At 41.7% G+C, this 20,715-nt stretch overlaps 1 protein-coding gene across 6 annotated transcripts in view; it reads right to left on the bottom strand.

The window, feature by feature from the left end:
* arnt2 (aryl-hydrocarbon receptor nuclear translocator 2) overlaps positions 1–20,715 on the bottom strand; it is a 393,077-nt gene that overhangs the window by 37,270 nt on the left and 335,092 nt on the right. For all 6 annotated transcript variants that reach the window (XR_011889078.1, XM_072278401.1, XM_072278402.1 and 3 more), the window contains one exon: positions 16,279–16,447. Coding sequence is in view for 5 of the 6 variants with exons in the window: in XM_072278401.1 (XP_072134502.1) it covers positions 16,279–16,447 (169 nt within the window). In the remaining variant the exon portion in view is untranslated. The remainder of the gene's footprint in view (positions 1–16,278; positions 16,448–20,715) is intronic.

The following is a 20,715-nucleotide window of genomic DNA, read 5'->3' as shown; positions in this document are numbered from 1 at the left end:
AACCATATTTCCCTCCCTCTTCCGAAGAAAAAGTTTTGCTCTGCTTTTTGATTAAATCTCGAACGTCTCGCTGAGCTTCAACAGGTGTGTCTCAGTTTTGTTTTAGAACTTACTTTTCACCACTGTTACGTTTGTAACTTCAGAAATTAACTGAAAGAAAAACACAGGAGCTGGGATGTGGATGTGCTTTGTTTTACTTTTGTGAGGCGCTCACTTACTACACGGTGGCGCGATGACTTTTGCCATTCACATCCTCTGACATAAAACCCGCAATGAGTTATGTAAACAAAGAATGTTTAATCAAATATGTTTAGAATATTACACAAATAATATTGAAATAGTGAATACACAACACAAATATTTATTCCACCCAGATCACTCTCCATTTAATATTTTTATCAAATCTCCTCTCAACCAACTCTTCCCTAAAGGAATAGACTCAACCTCTCTAGCCAGTAAATGCAGTCTTTCATCCTCACAAGCATCTTCATAAGTCTTTTCTGGACCCTCTTTATTGTCTTCACATCCTTCCAAAAACATGGCATCTAAAATTGGACAGAATTGAGGCTAGTCTAGTGATGTACAAAATCCCGGTGTGACCTTACTGATTTTACACTCTTTCCCTCTATTGATAAAGCCTAAAACTTTATACATCTCCTTTAACTGCTTTCTTAAACTGCTTGGTCACTTTTAATGCTTTGTGTATCCATACAACAGGACCCCCTGCACTCTATTAGAACAGATTGCTTAATTCTAAATTGACTCTCCTCATTCTTCCTACGTCACCTCACATTTCTCTGCATTAAACTTCCTCTACTCCACACATGCCCATTCCAATGGTCTGCTTACATCCTGCCACTGTCTGTCACTAACCTTTCCACAGTTTGAAATAAGGTCAAATTTTGCACTAAATTGCCACAGGTCTCTCCTGCATGATTCCACAGAATAGTTAACAGCCAAGTCAAATTTCTAGGAATAAGACTCCATAGATTCGTCTCCATCGTGTGGTGCCATGAAATGCAATAAGTTAAAATTACACTGCATTCTTTGGTTCACAGTTGATGTCACATTCTCGAACATCAAACTATTTAGTTCTCTAATATCGTCTTCGTGCTTTACACTTCTTATTTTGACTGCTTCAGTACTCTAGCGATGGGAATACTTGCATCCTCGAGTTCCAGCACTGATTTAGTGAGATCTAGCACACCTGATATGTGTAACCCCAAAAATTAAAGTTGTTGCTGGCAGAAGGAGAGCAGCACACAGCTTGTAATGATACTTACACCATTGGAAATCTCTGGCCAGAACTGGTTTGGGAATGGATCCATAAACTGTATCATATAACTTGCTCACAACAGGAGAGGTAGGAAAAAATGGACTTCATGCAGCAAAGACGTGATAGAACTAAGGAAATTGCTTACAAGTTGGCTTCATTTCCAAGAAAATTATGTAACGTGGCTAAAGAAATAGAGATGGGATGAAAAGGAAATCTTTAGCACAGCAAAATCCTCTGATCTGGAAAACATTTTGAAAAAGTGGTGGAAGGAGATTCAACATTAACTTCCAAAATAACCTTGGGTCCATACTTGAAACAAAAGTGCAGCCAAGATTTGGGAAAAGATGGGGCATGGAATAAATTGGATAGCCTTCAAAAGAGCTGGTACATTAGAATGAGTTTAACACCCTCAGTTTGGGATGAAAAGTTTTGTCACTAGCACCACTACCACTGGCAGTCCTTGTATACTCTACAAGGAAAACGGTTGTGAAAATGTAATAATTGCAATTTAAAGATCTTACTGTGATTTATTATATTACTCTACTGTTGATTTATAACATGAACTTTAGAATATGCTGTGGTGTTCAAATTAACCAGTTATAACTCTAGACACAAGAGACTGCAGATGCCAAAATTTGGAGCAAAAAAAAAACTGCCAGAAGAACTGCTCAGAGGGTTGAGCAGCATCCATAGAGGCCAAGGGAAAGTCAGTTTTGCACATTGAGACTCTACATCTGGAGTGTGAACATAGAGGAAAGATATCCAGAATAAAGAAGTGGGGGTGGAGTAATACAGGAGCTGGCAAGCAATAGTGGATCCAGGTGAGGAACAGTCAGCTCCTGCTTCATCCCTCCCCTCCTGTGAGTTAGTACCTTGGTCACCCTCTTTCACTGCTCTTCCGGTCTATCCATACCATGTGACTCATCATGTGGAGATCTCCTGTACTATACAGTAGATAGCATAATTTGAGCTGGTGTATCATGGCAACTGAAGCAGCTTTGCTTTTTTCCTCATCTGTTGCTGTAAGTCAGCAGCAAGGTTGAGTCAGGGGAATTGGATTCTTACATCTCTGAATCTGCAAAGGATCTAAAGGTATGAATGTGGGAGAAGGTAGTTGAGAGGGGATCTGTCTGGATGCTGGTAAGGGGCAAGATTGGATATTAATCTGTCACCATGAAAGATTTTTGACAGAGCCAGCTATGGTCTCCATGGCAACCAAGCCACTCATTTGCTCCTTTAAATCACTGAGGCATATTAGGCTCCCCTCCAGAATGCTAGTGCTGCAATCCATTTCATTTTGCGGTACATGGAGGAAAGCAGGAAGAAGACTACATATCCTGGCAAGAGGGACAAGATTATTCCACTTGTGAGAGGGAAAGAGGAAGAATCTACTGAAGTAGATCTGTCAGTATTATAGGTTTTAACTTTATGTTCCTTTGGTATTTGTTTGGTTAACATTTGACAATAGTTCTGAGAGGCGGGAAGAGTTTACCATGAAGGAAATCATAACTGTAGGTACCACTAATTGTTGCTGTTGTGATTTAGTCATCCCAAAGAGTTAGTTGGCTTTATTCTGCTGCAAAATACACATCACCCTAAAGACACTGTAACTTTAGCATTTCCTGCATTAAGTAAGGGAAAAGTCCTGGCATCATATATTGCCCAGATCTTGCGATTCTCTTAAAGGTTAAAGAGTTTTTTCATAAGTCATTTAATAACAGAAGGAAGGTATTAAATTCAATTTTAAACATGATCTCATACCTTGGATTCAAAAAGTCAGTTGCTACATTCAAAGCTGGGCATTTTTCAGTGTTTTTTTTGTGTCAGTGACTTCCATCACTCAATATCACAGGAAGCAATTAAGGTACTAAGAGCAGACCCCATCTGGTTCAAAATGTGCTCCTCAAAATGCCTCTGAAACTTCCTCCATCCAACTCCTTTCCATTCCCTATGTCTAACCAGCTAAGCGATGATTTATCACTTTTTCCTGTGTCAGAAACAGAGCAAATAAAACAGGCTCTTCAGTCCATCATCTCCATTTTCCCGATGTACACTATTCCCATTGTCTCAAATTCAGCCTCTATCTTTTTATGCCTTGTCTAATGAAGTGCTGAAATTTCTTTAAACACAGATATTACATTTAACTCCACACCTCCTCTGACTGTGTTTCAAATAGACCCTGGATTTTCTCACTTGTAGATCCCAGTCAGTTTGGATTGGCAAAAACATCTCCTCCACAATCTCCATCAGCACAGGAGCACCACAGGGATGTGTACTTAGCCCCCTGCTCTACTTGCTTTACACTTATGACTGTGTAGCTAAGTACAGCTCCAACACCATAAGCAAGTTTGCTGAATGCACCACTGTTATGGGTTGTGTCAAAAGGGGTGATGAATCAGCATACCAGAGAGAAATTGAAAAATGGGCTAAGTGGTGTAACAGCAATCTCTCACTCAATGTCAAAAAGACCAAGGAACTGATTGTAGACTTCAGGAGAGGGAAACCAGAGGTCCATCAGCCAGTAATCATCGGAGGATCAGAGATGGAGAGGGTCCGTAACTTTAAATTCCTGGGTGTCACTGTCTTAGAGTACCTGTCCTGGGCCCATCATATAAATATTATTGCCAAGAAAGAATAGCAGTGCCTCTACTTCCTCAGCAGTCTATGAAGGTTTGGCATGTTATCAAAGACCTGGCAAACTTCTATAGATGTGTGGTGGAAAGTGTGCTGACTGGCTGCATTACAGCCTAACAAGGGAACAGCAATGCTTTTAAGCAAAAAATCCTACAAAAAGTAGTTGATTCACCCCAATACATCATGGGTAAATCCCTCCCAACCATTGAGCACATCTACATGAAACATTACCGTAGAAAAGCAGCATCCATCATCAAAGATCCTCACCACCCAGGCCACGCTCTTTTCTCGCTGCTGCCATCAGGTAGAAGGTACAAGTGCCTCAGGACTTGCACCACCAGGTTCAAGAACAGTTTTTATTCTTCAACTATCAGGCTCTTAAACAAAAGGGGATAGCTACACTCATTTAAGGACTCTGTTATATTGTTATTTCATGCTCGTTATTTATTGCTATTTATTTATATCTGTGTTTGCAGTTTACAGTTATTGCTCTATAGAGTTGCTAAGTAAAAGAATCTGAGGGCTGTATGTGGTGACATGTATGTACTCTGATAATAAATTTTAATTTAAACTTTAAAATATCAACCATTTTCTGTGTGAGAAACCTCCTCTCAGATCCCCTTTAAAATTCTCTCTCATTTAAAATTTAATTTTTAACACTCCTACAAAGACTTCCCACCCTGTCTACGGTTACCATAGTTTTATCTACTGCCATCAGATCATCCCTCAGCTCTCTTCATTCTGCAGGAAAGTAAGACCAGTCTATTCAATATCCCAATAGCTAACATCCGCCATTCCAGGGACTATCCTGGTAAATTTCCTCTGCATTGTCTCCAACTCATTGACACCTCTCTCTGATGACCAGAATTGCACACAAGTGTGGCCTAACCAGTGTTTTGTAAAGTTGCAATATGACATCCCAACTTTTATATTCTATGCTCTGATCTAAGAAGGCAGCCATGACATGTGTCTTCACCACCCTATCTACCCATGTTGCCGCTTTCAGGGAACAATGAACTTGTACCCATGGACTGACTCTGTTCATCACATTTCTTAGGGCCCTGCCAGTTACTTTGCATGTCCTATTCCTATTTGACTTCCCAAACTACATTGCCTCAGCACTTGTTGGGATTGAACTCCATCTGCCAAAGTTCTGCTCAATGTTTCAACTGATCCATATGGTGCTGTGGTTAGAAAGTCTTTTTCACTATCCATGGGACTATCACTTTTCACATCAGCTGCAAATTTACTGATCAAACCACCTACATTCACATCCAAATCATTAACATGTATCACAAAAATATTGTGATGTATATTATGTTAAAATTGATATCAGTCTTTTCCAATTTAGTTCCTCAACCTGAAGACCAAACTTAACTCTTTCCTTAACTATCTTGCAATTCATGGAATTATGATCAAAATTCCAAAGAATTGCCCTTTCGACACTTCCGCTGCCAACTCAGTTTCAATTCCTAAGATAAGGTCAAGGACAGCCTCGTCTCCAGTTGAATATTTACATACTGTGGAAATACAAGCAATTCTAATTTGAACCTGCCAAGTTAAGATAGTGCTGAGGAAGCAGAGAGTTTGTAGCAGAACTTAGACAGATTGGGAGAATGGCCAAAGAAGTGGCAGGTGGGATAAATATAGCGTACGGAGGTGTATAGTTATGCATTTTGGTAGAAGGAAGAAATCAGAGGTGCCAAGGGACTTGGGAGTCCTTGTGCAGGATCACCTAAAGGTTCATTTACAGGTTGAGTTGGTGGTAAGGAAGACAAATGCAATGTTAGTATTCATTCAGGAGAATGGGGTGGAGAGGGTTAATCAGCCAGAAATAATGGTGGAGCAGACTTAATGGGCTGAATGGTCTCATTCTGCTCCCATGTCTTATGGTCTTATCATCAGGTGGGCACTCAAGAGACTATATGTGTCTGCTGATGAGACCTATATGGTTAGGGAATCACTGGTGGGAGATAATGCCCAGCTCTATGATGGTAACAAAATGATGTATGGTGCTTTGGACCTTCTTAAGCACCATGTGATTAAATTGTATCTGGCTTATACAGGCTACATACAGTTGCAAGAAAAAGTTTGCGAACCCTTTGCAATTACCTGGTTTCCTGCATTAATTACTCATAAAATGTTTCTGATCTTCAACTAAGTCACAATAATAGACAAACACAATCTGCCTAAAATAATAACTCACAAACAATTGTACTTCTTCTCATCAATACTGAGTACACTATTTAAATAATCACAGTCTAGGTTCAAAAAGTATGTTAACCTCTGGGGTAATGACTTCATAAAAGCTATTTGGAATCAGATGTTCCAGTCAATGGGATGAGAGTGGAGATGTGGGTTGTAGAGGTGCCCTGCCCTTTAAAAAAGACACATAAAGTCAGGTTATTGACAGAGCCTTCTCTTCTCAAGAAAGATTTGTTTATGTGCACCATGCCTCAATCAAAACAATTTTCAGAGCTTAGATGAATTGTAGAGATGCATCAAGCTGGAAGCAGCTACAAAACCATTTCTAAAGACCTGAGTATTTATCAGTGCACAGTACGAGAAACTGTCTGCAAATGGAGGAAATTGAATACTGTTGCTACTCTCCCTAGGAGTGAGTGTCCCGCAAAGATCACACAAAGACCACAACATGCAATGCTGAAGAAGGTGAAAAAGAACACAAGGCCAACAGCAAAAGACCTGCAGAAATCTCGAGAACTCGCTAAACTTATGTGTCCACTATAAGATAGATAGGTAGATATTTTATTGATCCCAAAGGAAATTACAGTGTCACTATAGCATTACAAGTGTACAGATATAAATATTAGAAGAAAAGTAGAAAGAATAAAAAACAAGTTACTACAAACAGTCTAACAGGACGGGGCTATCATTCCCCAGCTAAAGGTTGACTCATATTATGCTATAGAGCCGAGGGTAAGAATGACCTCAGATAGCACTTTTGGGAGCAGCACAGTTGTCTATGTCTATTACTAAAAGTCTCCTCTGTTTGGCCAAGGTGGCATGCAGAGGGTGAAAAACACCATTGCAGAACTGTTCCGTAGGGTCCTCTGTTCTACCACAGACTCCAGTGTGTCCAGTCTGACTCCTATAACAGAGCCAGCCTTTCTAATCATTTACTGAGCCTGTTGGCATCACCCATGTTGATGCCATTGCCCCATGTGGGACATAAGGTTCAGAAGCACTTACACAGCGAAGACAGGCAAGTGGGTTGAGAGGGGTGATAAATCAGCCAGGTTGGGACCACTTCTTTTTCTGCTGTATGTCAATGACTTAGATGATGGAATAGATGGCTTTGTTGCCACGTTTGCAGATGACATGAAGATTGGTGGAGGGGCAGGTAGACTGCAGAAGGATTTAGACAGATTAGAATGGGCAAGAGAGTGGCAAATGAAATATATTGTTGGAAAATGCATGGTCATGCACTTTGGTGGTAGAAATAAATGTGCAGACTATTTTCTAAATGCGGAGAAAATCCAAAAATCTGAGATGCAAAAGGACTTGGGAATCCTTGTGCGGAACACCCAAGAGGTTAACTTACAGGTAGAGTCAGTGGTGATGGAGGGAAATGTAATGTTAGCATTCATTTCAAGAGGTCAAAAATACAAGAGCAGGGATGTGATGCTGAGGCTTTATAAGGCACTAGTGAGGCCTCACCCTGAGTATTGTGAACAGTTTTGGGCTCCTCATCTGAAGAAATATGTGCTGGCATTGGAGAGGGTTCAAAGGAAGTTTACAAGGATGATTCTGGGAATTAAAGGGATATCATACAAGGAACATTAGATAGCTCTGGGTCTTAACTCACTGGAATTTAGAAGAATGGGGGGGGGGGGGATCTCATTGAAACCTCTCAAATGTCGAAAAGCCTAGACAGAGTAGACGTGGAAAGGATGTTCCCATGGTGGGAGAATCTAAGACAAGAGGACACAGCCTCAGGATAGAGGCATGTCCATTTAAAACAGAGATGCGGAGAAATTTCTTTAGCCAGAGGGTGGTGAATGTGTGGAATTTATTACCACAGGCAGCTGCGGAGGCCAGGTCATTTGGTGTATATAAGGCAGAGCTTGACAGGTTCTTGATTGGAGACAGCATCAAAGGTTACGGGGAGAAGGCTGGGGAGTGGGGCTGAGGAGGGGAAAAAAGGATCAGCTATAATTGAATGGCAGAACAGACTTGATGGGCCAAATGGCCTAATTTTGCTCCTATGTCTTAAGGTTTAATGGTCTATTTCCTCTTGCAATTTGGTTAAAAATGCATATGAAAACTGAAACAATTAACTGTGGACAGAAAATACCCCACTGTTGCTGGAAAACTAGTGCTCTCTTTTCTCCAGTGCTATGAAACTGAGCTCTGATTTCTTGAAACCTTCATTATTTGGCTGTGTCTTTTATATCTACAACGTTTGTAATTTTGTGTAGAATTCTTCTGTGCCTATATTGGAACATCTGTGAAAGAGTTGCATTATCACAGATGTCACCTCTCAAGTGCATTTCAGAGATCCCAAGGGAACAATTTTGAAGTGAAGCCAGTGTTCTTCTCAGTTTCTGGCTTAGCTTTATCCTTCATATTGGGTAAGTATCCCACAGTGTTTGTGGGAACTTTCTACATTTCAACAATGACAACACTTCAAAAGGACTTCACTGGTTGCAAAATGTTCCGGGCTGTCCTGTGGTCAGGAAACGTACTTTCTTGATGCTGTGAATTGGTATGCTGTGGTTATGTTCCCTCTCTCATGGAACACAGAACAGTACAGTGCTTCATCTCTCGATGTTGTGCCCAATTATTAATCTATTCTGAAATTAATCTAACTCTACCTTGTCACTTAGCCCCCCATGTGCCTATTTCTTAAATGTCTCTAATGTATTTGCCTCTACCATCACCCCTGGCACTGACCAATCTCAGTGTAAAAACCTACCTTTGACATCCCCCCCTATTCTTTGCTCCAATCCTTTAAATTATACACCCTTGTATTGGCCATGAAGTGGAAGCTCAAATTTAATTTTATGCTTGCCACTTTATATTTGACTGGATGCTTGGATGTTAAGACTGTGGAAGTGGAATGGATTGAATATGACATCTGATGATCTGTCTGTGTTGCAAAACAGCTTCAGGGAACAAGACTAGAACATTTGGAAACCTAGTGTTTACACTGCAAACCAGATTCCAGAGCAATAGAAAATGCCACAATTTAAAACACCATTTTGCATTGCTAAGCCCTTCTCAACAGCTAATGAGTAGAACTTGGGGGTGACCATAGAAACCCACTCTGATATCTGCTTTCCATAGCATCCAAAGTCTCCACTGGATTAAGGAATATAGAATGAAAAACAACAGAGGTGTAGATCATCTACAATCCACAATCAATCCAATGGCAGGAGTAGCATTATGGCTGAATAATTCAGTTGCACTGCTATAGGTTGTGAACAATACTCAGGCTCACCCTTTAGCGCAGACTCTCCTAAATGAGTCACCAATCAGTCAACTCAATACCTCGAACTTCCTCTGAAGGAGCTTCACCCTGCCATGCTATTCCTTTTGTATTTCATAGTCAGAGTTATACAGCACAAAAAATGCCTTTTAACTCAATGTCTATGCCAAATAGGATGGTTACCTGACCCATCTGCCTGCATTTGCCCTCTTCTGGAAGAGTCTATGAACCCATAAGCATACTTCAACAGTCCTCTTGTGTACCATCTACCTATCTATCTATCTATTTATTTATTTATTTATTTAATACTTTATTGTAACTATGGTAATTTTTTATGCGTTGCACTGTAATTTCATGACATATAATAATATAAACCTGATTCCTCTGAACCTTTCCCGTCCATGTATCCTAATATCTTTTTAATCGCTGCAATGGTACCCAATCCTACCATTTCCTTTGGCAACGTACTCATCACTTTCTCTGTAAAAGTTCATCCCTTGGATCCACTTTAAATCCTTTCCCTCAAGTTTTGGACTCATCTACCCTGGGAAAAAAGACTGTGACCATTCACCTTATTTATGCTCTCCTGATTTTAAATGGTAATTTCTCAGCTTCCTTTTCCAGAAACACAGATCCAGCCTATCCAATCTCTCCTGATGACAGAAGCCCTCCAGTCCAGCTACATCCTTGTAAACTTTTTTTCGCACCCTTTAAACTTAATCACATTGGTGTGTAAGGCACTCCACAGGCAGCCTCTGTTCAGTGCTAATCATGCTTTGCTTTCCAACCCACTCTGTATCCTTGACTTTCAAAGGAAGAGGTAAGAATTAAATTACAAGGTAAAAGAAAAACATTTTTTTGATTCATGCAGAGTGTAGCAGGTGGAGTTACAGAAACAGTGAAAAAAGGTGAGAGGAAAAGAGGTAATGGTTCATAATACTGAGAAAATTGTATAGGAAAAATAGAAAATAAGGAGAGAGAATTGCAGATATTTACTTAGAGGGGAAAGCCACTGGTGAACATCTGCCTAATGTAATAATACAATGAGTTTTCCATGGGTTAAAACTATATGTGGCATGCAAATACTGTGCCCCTGCAATTAATAGGAAATCATCTGATTTCAAACTGGGGTTGATTTACTTTAACTTATTACCATAATTTAATGAGTAGTGGTAACATATATCATGGCCTGAATTTAGGAAAATGAAAACATCAGAAACAAATGTTGTCAAAATATGTTTTCAACCCATACATGACTCACAAATAAAAATATGTTGGTCCTTTCCTGCATGTTATTTATCTAACGCTCTATAATAAAACCACAAGACATAGGAGTAGAATTAGGCCATTCAGCTAATCGAGTCTGCTCCGCCATTCCATCCTGGCTGATTTATTATAGAATATAAAATTGCAGAGGGTATAGTCCAACATTGCAAAACATTATGCCCCAGCTGGAGTATTATGTACAGTTATGATTGCCACATTATAGGGGAGGCATTTAATATGGAACATGGGACGTAGTATGTATGTCATGCTGGACATAGGCGGGCTAAAGACCTGTTTCTGTACTGTATGACTCTATGACTGAGATAACTATGGAGTGGAAGAATACAAGGCAAAAATAGTGGGGGGAAAAAGCAAAGGTTGGTTCCTAATGGGAATGTAAAAAACTTTCTTAACAGTATAAACGGATTTGTGGCACAAACTGAAATAAATAGATTCAAAATAATAGCTGTCACAGATGTGGCAAATAACCAAAACTGGGAACAGAATATTCTGGGGTACTTGACATCAGACCATAAAACATGGGAGGAGAATTAGGCCAGATCAACCTTAAGCCTACTCTTGTCATTCCATCATGGCTGATTTATTATCCCTCTCAACCCCATTCTCCTGCCTTCTCCGCATAACCTTTGACACCCTGACTACTCAAGAACTATCAACCTCCGCCTTAAATGTACTCAGTGACTTGACCTCCACAGCCATTCATGGCAAAGAATCCCACAGATTCACCTCTCTCTGGAAAAAGAAATTCTCCCTCATCTCTGCTCTAAATGAACATCCCTCTATTCAGAGGCTGTGCCCTCTGGTCCCAAACTCCCCCACTATAGGAAACATCTTCTCCATATCCACTCTATTTAGGCATTTCAATATTTGATGGGTTTCAATGAGATCCCCACTCATTCTTCTAAACTCCAATGAATATAGGCACAGAACCATCAAAATGCTCCTCACACATTAACCCTTTCATTTCCAGAATCATTCTTGTGAACCTGCTCTGGCCCATCTCCAATGTCAGCACATCTTTTCTTAGATAAGGGGCCCAAAACAGCTTATAATACACCAAGTGTGGCCTGAACAATGTTTTATAAAGGCTCAGGTTTCCATCTTAAGGGCTGACAGAAAGTGATTGCAGGCTTTGTGAAAGAATAGGCCTTTGCACACTTCGCCCAAAGCTGGCCAGTGGTGTAGTGCCATCAGTGCCAAAGGCGAGTGGTCCTGGGTTCAGATTCGGCTGATTCCTTACAGGCTTTCCATCTGTGCTGGGTTGAGCGTTGAGCTAGCAACTTGGCTTCATAAAAAAGAGACAAAATGGTAAAGAAGTGGCAAGGTTGCCACCCGATGCAACACAGGGCACAGCACTTCTACTAAGACCCTATAAATTCCTAAAGCAGGTCTCCAATTTGTCTGCTCATCTTAAATGAATGGTTTGGCCAAGTATACATTCACACAAAGCAACAAGCAGGCACATTCAAACTAGGAGGGAACAGTGTCCTGAGAGCAGAGCTGCCTGGCCATCTGAAAGCAAAGTGTGGGTGTTAAGAAATGTGAGGGGAGGCATGGTTGGTCAGTGCATCACTATTGTAGAGCGAGCGACTCAGGTTCAATTCCCACTACTGCCTATAAGGAGTTTGTACGTTCTCCCTGTGACTGTGTGGGTTTCCTCAAACATTCCAAAGATGTATTGTTAGTAGGTTAATTGGTCACATAGTTGTAACTGGACAGCATGGGTTCATTGGGCCAGAAGGGTTCAATACCATGCTCTATCTCTGAATAACCTCAAGGTCAAAGTACATTTGTTATCAAAGAATGTACACCATATACAACCTTGAGATTTGTCTCCTTACAGGCAGCAACTAAACAAAGAGACCCGTTAAAAGAGAAGTTCATCAAATACCCAACATGCAGGAAAGAAACAAATTGTGCTAACAGCACAAGCAAGCAAGCAAACAACTGAAATTCACACCAGTGAGTCCACACAACCACGAAGTCAGTCAGCACTGCAGCCAATTCAGGAGCCCATTAGTTGCAAGCCATAGCCTCAGCTCACCGCGGAGATGGGTAAACCCCATGAAGCAGTGAACTGAACCAGCCCCGACACCCTGACCTTTTCAACCTGGCCCGGACACTTCGACACACTCTTGGACCCGGACTCAGCTGCCTCGATTCAGCCTGAACCCGACTCTCCGATTTAGACCGATGCTTAAATCAATCAGACCTTGGATTGGTCCTTGTTCTTAGAACCAGGCCCTACCACTTCAATATGCTCTCAGGCCTGGGCCCTATTGCCTTGACTCAGACTGTACCCAAACTTTCCAATTCGGCCTGGCACCTAAATAGATCAAGCATCCAATCTTTTCTTGCTCTCGGACCTGGGCCCTACTGCATCAATTCTGCCTTGCCTCCACTAGCCTCACCTCAGTTCTGCCACATCAAATCACCACCAAGTCCGCACCAGCAATCGGCCAATGTTGGCTCATTCTCCGCTCTTGGGCTTGGGCCCTGCCACCTCGATTCAGCCTGTACACACCATACCACAACCATCCTGCACCTTCGAAACTTCAGTTCATACCGCAAAAAATACCAGGTCATACAGACAGCTCAAAAGCTCAACTCTGAAAGAGAAGTTACAGGCCATTGACTGCAGTGATCGTTTACCAGAAGAAGTAGTTGGTAGCAACACACACAAAGTGATGGAGGAACTTAGAAGGCCAGGCAGCATCTATGGAAAAGAGCACAGTCGACATTTCTGGCCGAGACCCTTCAGCAAGACTGGAGAGAAAAAGACGAGGAGTCAGAGGAAGCAGGTGAAGGGAGGGGAGGAAGAAACACATGGTGATAGGTGAAACCGGTGGAGGAAGGGGTGAAGTAAACAGCTAGGAAGTCAATTGGTGAAAGAGATAAAGGGCTCGAGAAGGGGGAATCTGATAGGAGAGGATAGAGGCCGTGGAAGAAAGAAAAGGGGGAGGAGTACCAGAGGGAGGGGATGGGCAGGTACGGAGATAAGGTGAGAGAGGGAAATAGGAATAGGCAATGGTGAAGGGGGTGGCGGGGCATTACTGGAAGTTTGAGAAATCGATGTGCATGCCATCAGGTTGGAGACTATCCAGCAAGAATATGAGGCGTTGGTCCTTCAACCTGAGTGTGGCCTCATTGTGACGGTACAGGAAGCCATGGACTGAATGTAGGAATAGAAATGGGACGTGGAATTAAAATGGATGGTCATTGGTAGATCCCGCCTTTTCTGGTAGGTGCTTGGCAAAGCGGTCTTCCAATCTATGTCAGGTCTCACCGATATACAGGAGGCCACACTGGGAGCACTGGACACAGCATATGACCCCAACAGACTCACAGGTGAAGTGTCACCTCACCTGGAAGGACTGTTTGTGGCCCTGAATGGTACTGAGGGAAGAGGTGTAGGGGCAGGTGTAGCACTTATTCCGCTTGCAAGGATAAATGAGATCAGTGAGAGGGACGAATGGGGAAGGGAGCTGCATAGGGAGCGAATCCTGCAGAAAGCAGAAAGTGGGGGAGAGGGAAAGATGTCCTTAGTGGTGGGATCCCACCGGAGCCGGCCGAAGTTACGGAAAATTATGTGCTGGATGGTGAGGCTGGTGGGGTGGTAGGTGAGGACAAAAGGAATCCTATCCCTGGTGGGGTGGTGTGAGGATGGGGTGAGGGCAGACAAGCATGAAATGGAAGAGATGTGATTTAGGGCAGCACTGATGGTGGATGAAGGACATCTCCTTAGATCTGAAATGAAAAGCCTCAACCTGAGAGCAGATGCAGTGGAGATGGAGGAATTGAGAGAAGGGGATGGCATTCTTACAAGTAACAGGGTGGGAAGAGTACAGTCCAGATAGCCATGAGAGTCAGTGGGTTTATAGCAGATATCAATAGATAAGCTGTCTCCAGAGATAGAGACAGAGAGATCAAGAAAGAGCAGGGAAGTGTCAGAAATGGACCAGGTAAATTTGAGGGCAGGGTGTAAGTCGGAGGTAAAGTTGATGATGTTGACAAGCTCTGCATGGGTGCAAGAAGCAGCACCAATGCAGTCGTCGATGTAGTGTAGGAAAAGTTGGGGAGTGATACAGTGTAGGCTTGGAACATAGACTGTTCCATTTAGCTGACAAAAGGCAGGCATTAGCTGGCACCCATGTGAGTACCCATGGCTACACCTTTTGTTTGAAGGAACAGGGAGGAGCCGAAGGAGAAATTATTTAGAGTGAGGTCCATTTCTGCCAGATGGAGGAGAGTGGTGGTAGAGTTGAAATAAAATCTCCTTCTATTTAACGTAATAATGATTACTCTGGAAAACCAACAATAACATATTAATGCATAAAAATATTTTTAATGTCAAAATTCAAAGAAGGGGAATCCATAAAATTTTCCATTGCCTTTGAACCCAATAATAGCAAGTCAGCCCAACAAGAGGCACTGAAATCGGAAGTCACCTTTCAGAATAAATTTGTGAAAGCTGCAGCTTCTATAAAGTAGTCCCAATAAATTTTGATATATCGTGGAGACATTGAGACATTCACTGAGGTAAAGGCATAGCAAATAATGAGAGAATGAACAGCACTTTTACATTAATCTACCTCTAGCTGGAAACCGGCATGAACCAAATGCGAGGAAAGCAAAATGGGGAAACACTGCTTGCTGCATTTCTCATGTTGATGACAGGTGTCGTTGTGAGGTATTTTTCAATGGATTTTCTTTTTTTTTGTGGAAACTGCACATAATATAACACATCAGGCCTTTTTGTAAAAGTCCTATCCAATTGGTCCTAGTCTGTTCTAATTCTACAGAATGCATTTTTGTTTCCTATCATGTTTTCAAGCAACACATTGCAAAATGCTGGAATAGCTGCGATACTTATGCATTCGGGATGAACATAATTGCACTGTTAGTACAGAGTTCAACATTAGTTAAGTGAGACATCACACAATAACTTTGATGTGAGACCTACTGGGATCAATAACAGTAAACATTTAAAGACATTCCAAAGATGTGTAAACAGAACAGGTCATTTTTACTTCTAATCCTCATAGATTCTACCATACACAGGTAGAATTTCTTGTAACAGTGACCAAAAAGTAACTTGGGAACAAAAATAATAATGAATATAAAAAAATGAAGCAAAGTGAAACAGAAAATAAGAGTTCTGTAGATTGGGATGCATATGTGAGCAATAGCTTTAGAACAGAGAAATAGGAGCTGGAATAGCTCATTGGGGCCTTTGGCTCTGCCATTCATCAAGATCACAGTTATCTCCTATCTCTACAATTTTTCCAACTTCTGACCCAAGTCCAATCATAAGATTTAAAAGGGACTTGAGGGGCAACTTTTTCACACAGATGGTGGTGTGTATATGGAATGAGCTGTCAAAGGAAGTGGTTAATGCAAGGCAGATACATTGTCATGATTTCAGAAGCACTTGGATAAGTACATGCAGGGGTGGGGTTTAGAGGGATATTGGCCGAATGCAGGAAATTGGGACTAGATGGGTGAGTACTCACTGGACTAAGGGGCTGGTTATTGTGCTGTATTGCTCTAAATGAAAATGTCTCTAAATAAGCACTATCTAATAATGACTGAAAAATCACACTGATAATAATTAGACTACATTTCTACTCACCAAAACTAGCGGTTCGATTTGCCAGGCTGGTGTAAGAAGGTCCTCCAGGGGAAGACGTAGACACTGGACTGGAGAGGGGGCTGAAAGTAGCTGGGTCTGCAGGAAAACTATGACTTGATCCCATGGCAAAAGGTGGTGACTGTCCCTTACTGGATTGGGAGGCCACTTGCTGAAAAAGGTGATAATGTCATTTTAAAAATTACAACTAAAGACCACAAAAATGTAAATGTACAGAACATTTTTAAATATAATATCAGCAAGATTAAATAAAATATGAACTGAACATAATGGAGCTCTGGGTCATTGAAAAGATCAAATAATGCAAGTAGCAAAATAACCAAAAGCAAGACTGAACCACTGATTATTTTCTAATTAACAATAAATCTTTCCACGGCCTAGTACACATCAGACCTGGGTAAAAGCTGCAACTCTTTTAAGATTTTCACTTTGCATAGTGAAAGGATACTCCTTTTGTTTTGGTTATACAAAGGGTTTCAGTTATTCCCAGGAGTTGGTGAAGACACCGTATACTTTCTAAGAAGGCTTTCAGAATATTCTTGAAAAGTTGTGACAGAACTCAGAATAGAGACTGACATCTTTGAATGATGTGAGCAACACCAACCATAACACTTTATCTTTTCTTGACCTCACTGGAGCCTTGGATTCCACTGGTCAACAGATCCTAAGGATTACCTCCTCAAATTTAACGGAACAGAGAACAGTACAGGACAGGAACAGGCTCTCTAGCCCACCTCGTCAGCACTACCCAGGATACCTTGAACTAATATCATCTGCTTGCACATGGTCTGCATCCTCTTTTCCTTGCTTGTTCACTAAACCTAGCCTCTGAACTATTGCTTTGTATCTGCTTCTACCAACTCCCTCCCAGGCAACTACCACTGTTTACAGTATGTAAAAAAAAATGCCCTGTGAATCTCCTTTTAACTCATGCATCTCATTTACATTTCTGCTTTGTAAAAAAGGTTCTATCTATCCTATCTATGCCTTTCATGATTTTTACGTTTCTTTCAGTTGGTCCCTCAACTTCAGATACTCCATAGAAAACAATCCAAGTTTGTTGTAAGACCATATGCCATAGGAGCAGAATTAGGATATGCAGCCCACTGAGCCCGCTCTGCCATTCAATCATGGCTGATTTAAGAAAGGATCTCGTGTATTCCCGGTGTATATTACGGTAAAACTTTTCTTTGGCTTCCAGCTGGGTACAAGTATCAATTATAACCAACGTTCTGACGTCACACTCTGCCTTCTTCATCAGGGATGACGCCTGGGCACGTCTAGTCCGGTGGTATTTACACCCTTGTAGTCTGTTCTCCCTGATTGGTTAGTTCGCATCCATTCAATCCACCTGTACAGGAGGAATGGTTTGCACCTGAACTGGAGGGGGATTCATACTCTAGTGGGAAGATTTGCTAGTGCTGCACGGGGTGGGGGGCGGGGTGGAGGGAACCAGAGTGCCAGAACAAATAGTAGAGAGTTTGTGGACAAAGATGTTGATAAAGGTGGATGAGTTTAAGGAATGGATCAGCATGTGGATATGTAGCCATTAGTGAGACTTGGTTGCAGGAGGGACAGGAAGGGCAGCTCATTGTTCTGGCATTCTGTTCTTTTAGCTGTGACAGAGTGGGAGAGAATAAAGGGGGAGGGTGGTATTACCAGTCAGGGAAAATGTCGCAGCAGTGCTCAGACAAGACAGACAGGAGGCTTCATGGGTAGAAGACCACACAACAGTCCACAGGATTTAGAGGAGCAGATTTGAACAGAGATTGCAGATTGTTGCAAGAAACATAAGGTTGTGAAAGTAGGGGATTTTAACTTTCCACATATTGACTGGGACTCCCATACTGTAAAAGAGCTGGATGGGAAAGAGTTTGTCAAATGAGTTCAGGAAACTTTCTTTAATCAGTACATAGAGGTTCCAACTAGAGAGAATGTGATACTAAATCTCCTATTAGCGAATAAGACAGGGCAGGCGATATGATTATGAAGACATGTAGTCCTCTTTTATTGTCATTTAGTAATGAATGCATTAAGAAATGGTACATTATTTCCTCCGGTGTGATATCACAAAACACAGGACAAACCAAGACTGAAAAAACTGACAAAACCACATAATTATAACATATAGTTACAAACAGTGTAACAATACCATAACTTGATGAAGAAATCCGTGAGCACAGTAAAGTTCAAAGTTTCTCAAATGTCCCACATCTCACACAGACGGGAGAAGGAAGAAAAACTCTCCCTGCCATGCCGACCACAATCCGACTCTGAGTCATCCGAAAACTTCGAGCTCTGATCAGCTCTCTGACACCAAGTACTGAGCGCCATCTCTGTCCGAACAATTCGACCTCCTTCTCGGTTGCCAAAAGCAGGCAAGGCCAGGGATTTTGAGGCCTACCCTCCGAAAGATTCACAACCACACAGAAAGAAGATTGTGTATGGGATCACTTTGCATCTAGTGACCATAATGCCATTAGTTTCAAAATAATTATAGAAAGGAGTAGGTCTGGTCCTTGGGTTGAGATTCTAAATTGGAGAAAGGTCAGTTTGTTGGTGTCAGAAAGGATTGTGGATTGGGACAGGTTATTTTCTGGCAAAGATGTACTTGGTAAGCAGGACGCCTTCAAAGGTGAAATTTTGAGCGTATAAAGTTAGTATATTCTTGTCAGAATAAAAGATAAGCACAACAGGTGTAGGAAACATTCGTTTTCGAGAAACATTGAGGCCCTGGTTTAGACAAAAGGAGGTACGTAGCAGGTATAGGCAGGCAGTAACAAATGAGGTACTTGAGGAGTATAAGAAATGCAAGCGAGCAGTCAAATAGTAAATCAGGAAGGCTAAAAGAAGACATGAGGTTGCTCTAGCAGACAAGGCGAAGGAGACTCCTAAGGGTTTCTACAGATATATTAAGAGCAAAATGATAGCAAGGGACAAAATTTGTCCTCTAGAAGATCAGAGTGGTCATCCATGCACGGAGCCCAAATAGATGGAGGAGATCTTAAGTGGATGTTTTGCATCTGTATTTACTCGGGAGATGGACAGAGTCCCTGAGGAAATGCAGCAGGGAGGTCATGGACCCTATACAGATTACAGAGGAAGAGGTGTTTGCTGTCTTGAGGCAAATTAGGGTGAATAAATCCCCAGGGCCTGAGAATGTATCCCCTCAGGCCCTGTGGGAGGCTAGTGCAGAAATTGCAGTGACCCTAGCAGAGGTATTTAAACATCCTCAGCCTAGGGCGAGGAGTCAGAGTATTGAAGGATCACTAACGTTGTTCCGTTGTTTAAGAAAGGTTCTAGAATAAGCTAGAAAATTACAGTCCGGTGACCCTGATATCAGCAGTGGGAAGATTATTGGAAGGCATTCTAAGGAACCCGATATGTAAGTATTTGGATAGACATGGACTGATTAGCGATTATTGGCTTTGTGCATGGTAAGTCACGTCTAACCAATCTTACAGAGTTTTGTGAGAAAGTTATCAAGAAAGTTGATGAAGGCAAGGCAGTGGATGTTGTCTACATGGACTTCAGCAAGGCATTTGACAAAGTCCCATAATTTCTTGGGATTGGTTCAAAAAGTTTTAGTCGCTTGGCATTCAAGATAAGGTAGTAAATTGGATTATTCATTGGTTTCGAGGAAGAAGCCCGAGAGTAGTTGTAGATGGTTGACTCTCTGACTGGAAGCCCGTGAATAGTGGTGTGCTGCGTGGATCGGTGCTGGCTTGGTTGATGTTTGTTATCTGTATCAACAATCTCGATAATAAAGTGGTAAACTGGATCAGCAAATTTGCGGATGACACCAAGATTGGGGGTGTAGTGGACAGCGAGGAAGACTATCAAAGCTTGCAGCAGGATCTGGACTGACTGGTGAAATGGGCTGAGAAATGGCAGATGGAGTTTATTGCAGACAGTGTAAGGTGTTGCACTTTGGGAGAACCAACTAGGGCAGGTCTTACAGGATGAGCAGTAGGGCACTGAGGAGTGCCGTAGAACAGAAGGATCTGGGAATACAGATTTATAATTCATTGAAAGTTGCATCACAGGTAGATAGGGTTGTAAAGAAAGCTTTTGGCACATTGGCCTTCATAAATCAATGCACTGAGTACAGGAGTTGGGATGTTACGTTGAAATTGTATAAGACATTGGTGAGCCCTAATTTGGAGTATTGTGTCCAGTTTTGGTTACCTACCTATAGTTAACATACAAATAAGATTGAAAGAATGCAGAAAAAATTGACAAGAATGTTCCCGGGACTTGAAGAAATGAGTTATAGGGAAAGGCTGAATAGCTTAGGAATTTGTTCCCTAGACTGTAGAAGATTAAGGGGAGTTTTGACAGAGGTATACAAAATTATGAGGGATATAGATAGGGTAAATGCAAGCAGGCTTTTTCCACTGAAGTCTGGTGAGATTATGG

Source organism: Mobula birostris, chromosome 14 (genome assembly GCF_030028105.1).
Source record: "Mobula birostris isolate sMobBir1 chromosome 14, sMobBir1.hap1, whole genome shotgun sequence".
Taxonomy (NCBI): Eukaryota; Metazoa; Chordata; class Chondrichthyes; order Myliobatiformes; family Myliobatidae; genus Mobula; species Mobula birostris.
The sequence above is the reverse complement of the archived record's forward strand: the minus strand, read 5'-3'. Positions and strand labels throughout refer to the sequence as shown.